Here is a 2,820-nt window from a genome sequence, read left to right as displayed (position 1 = left end):
GACCCGAGGCCTCGGCTGGGTTAAATTTCCCTCTTCCCACAGGCTCAGTGTGTGGACACGCAGTGTTAAACTACCCAGGGGAGATGGAGGAGAACCTGACCCATAGTCAAGGCTAAAACACCGTGATTTGGGGCTGGTTGCTTACCTCTATGGGTCTGCCATGGCACAGAGCAGCACTAACTGTCCCCATGCTCCCCCATGGCACCTCCCCACAGCCTTTTGGGAACCCTGCACGATGCTCTCACCAGGTTTCTATCATAAATGTGGCGTTCAGGGCAGCTCATCCCTCATAGGTGTAGTCCAAGACCTTCCTCCCGGGCTGTGGTGCTGCCCTGCAGGGCCCCGTGGCCGCTCCTGTGTGACAGAGGTGGTGACAATGGGACAGAGATGGTGGATCTGGAGTTTGGGGGGCTCTGCATCTGTAACCCCTTGGTGTTTCTCTCTTGTTAGGAAAGCAGATTGAGCGAGAAGAGTAAAGGAGCCAAGAATGAAGAGGAAAAGGGAAAGGAAGCTCCTTCCAAAGACCTGGACCGGAAACGAGATACAAAAGTGGGGAAAGACTCCAAAAAGGAGGAAAGCGTTCAGAAAACAGACCCAAAAGTCAAAGGTGAGGCTGAGACCAAGACCAAAGAGGAGAAGGCTATCAACGACAAAGTCAAGGCCATGGAGAAAAAGCTGATGGGGAAGGACAAAAAGGAGGAAGGGAAGGATTCGGTGCTGAAGAAGGACACGGGGAAGGATAAAAAGGAGGAAGAAAAGGGCTCAGCATTAAAGAAGGACGTAGGAAAGGATAAAAAAGAGGAAGAAAAGGGCTCAGCATTAAAGAAGGATGCAGGGAAAGATAAAAAGGAAGAAGAGAAGGGCTCAGCAGCAAAGAAGGAGACAGGGAAGGACAAAAAGGAAGAAGAGAAGGGCTCAACAGCAAAGAAGGAGACAGGGAAGGACAAAAAGGAAGAAGAAAAGTGTTCTGCCTTGAAGAAGGGCACAGAGAAGGACAAGAAGGAGGAAGAGAAGAGTTCAGGATCAAAGAAAGAGGCAGAAAAAGACAGAAAGGGAGAAGATAAGAAAGAAAAAGAGAAAAAAGAAGAGGAAAAGAGTTCAGCTTTGAAAAAATCAAAGGCAGATGAGGAGAAATCGCAGGCAGAGGCAGAAAAGGCAGCGGAGGAGAAGCAAGAGGCCAAGGCAGCGGCCGAGAGCAGCCCCCCCAAACCCGCCACGGGCAGCTCCCCGGACCAGGCCAAGGATGACGAAGCCTCCAGCATCTTTGACGAGCTCATCGAGAAGGTGAAGAACAACGACGCCGAGGTCACCGAGGTGAACGTGAACAACTCGGACTGCATCAACAACGAGACCCTGGTGCGCTTCACCGAGGCCCTGGAGTTCAACACCGTGGTCAAGCTGTTCGCCTTGGCCAACACCCGTGCCGACGACCACGTGGCCTTCGCCATCGCCATCATGCTGAAGTCCAACAAGGTGCTGACCAGCATCAACCTGGACTCCAACCACATCACGGGCAAGGGCATCCTGGCCATTTTCCGGGCGCTGCTGCAGAACAACACGCTGACGGAGCTGCGCTTCCACAACCAGCGGCACATCTGCGGGGGGAAGACGGAGATGGAGATCGCCAAGCTCCTGAAGGAGAACACCACGCTCCTCAAGCTGGGCTACCACTTTGAGCTGGCCGGGCCACGCATGACGGTCACCAACCTGCTGAGCCGAAACATGGACAAACAGAGGCAGAAACGCCTCCAGGAGCAGAAATTGGCCCAGGAGCGCGGGGAGAAGAAAGACCTCCTGGAGGTGCCCAAGCCCGGAGCCCTGCCAAAGGGGTCCCCCAAGGCGTCCCCACAGCCATCCCCCAAGGCTTCCCCTAAAACCACTCCCAAGAAAGGGGGAGCGCCCGCTGCGCCGCCCCCGCCGCCTCCTCCGCTCGCCCCGCCAGTGATCAACGAGAACCTGAGGAACTCGCTGTCACCGGCCACGCAGCGGAAATTGGGAGACCGGGCACTGCCGGTCCAGGAGAAGAACTCGCGGGACCAGCTCCTGGCGGCCATCCGCTCCAGCAACCTCAAACAGCTCAAGAAGGTAAGTGCGGGGCTGTGGTGGGGTCCGTGGGCTGAGATCTGGGGTCACATCTGGTGTCACTTGGGTAGGGGAGAGGTAAGGGATGTCCTTCTCCAGTGCAGGGTACAGAGCGGGGTGTCCATGGTCCCAACGCCTGCACAGAGCATGTGGGATGGGCAGATCCACCCTTTTGCACCATCCCCTGCAGGGCAGATGGGGTCAGCAGAGCCATCCCTTGGCAGAGCATCCCACCAGAGAAGGTCCATCCTGTGGCAGAGAGCACAAAAGGGGCAGGTCCATCCCTTTTCAGACCCCCTGGGGTGGTCAGATCCACCTCATTCCAGCAGTCGGGTTGGGCTCCAGGGTTTGGGACACAAGGAAGAAGCCAGCTTTGACCCATAACCCCAGGGGATGGAAATCCAGGACGTCCTCATGCAGAAAGGGAGCGGTGCTTGGCCGCAGCGATGGAGGTTCATGTGTGTCCACGTGGACCAGTGTCCGTGCAGACCAGAGCATCCAGATAACGGGTCTCCATGGGCAGCATCTCCATCTCTCACTGAGATCTTGCTGCCCAGCCAAGAGGTGACCCTGAAGCACTGAGCATTGAATCACAGTCATTCAGGTTGGAAGAGACCTCCAAGATCATCAAGTCCAACCTCAATCCAACCCCACCATGTCCCCAAGTGCCACATCCACAGCTTTTTGAACCCCTCCAGGGATGGGGACTCCACCACTTCCCTGGGCAGCCCCTTCCAG

General features: G+C 56.1%; 1 protein-coding gene across 1 annotated transcript in view; it reads left to right on the top strand.

The window, feature by feature from the left end:
* Positions 1-450: 450 nt before the first annotated feature.
* The window catches only part of LMOD1 (leiomodin 1 (smooth muscle)), a gene marked incomplete at its 5' end in the record, with an annotated part of 2,617 nt that continues 247 nt past the window's right edge, over positions 451-2,820 (top strand). Inside the window, one exon of the mRNA XM_010194645.1 lies at positions 451-2,085. Coding sequence (XP_010192947.1) covers positions 451-2,085 — 1,635 coding nt within the window. The remainder of the gene's footprint in view (positions 2,086-2,820) is intronic.

This window comes from Mesitornis unicolor, unplaced genomic scaffold (assembly GCF_000695765.1).
Source record: "Mesitornis unicolor isolate BGI_N332 unplaced genomic scaffold, ASM69576v1 scaffold1621, whole genome shotgun sequence".
Lineage (NCBI taxonomy): Eukaryota > Metazoa > Chordata > Aves > Mesitornithiformes > Mesitornithidae > Mesitornis > Mesitornis unicolor.
Note: the sequence above shows the minus strand (reverse complement) of the source record. Positions and strands in the feature narration are given on the sequence as shown.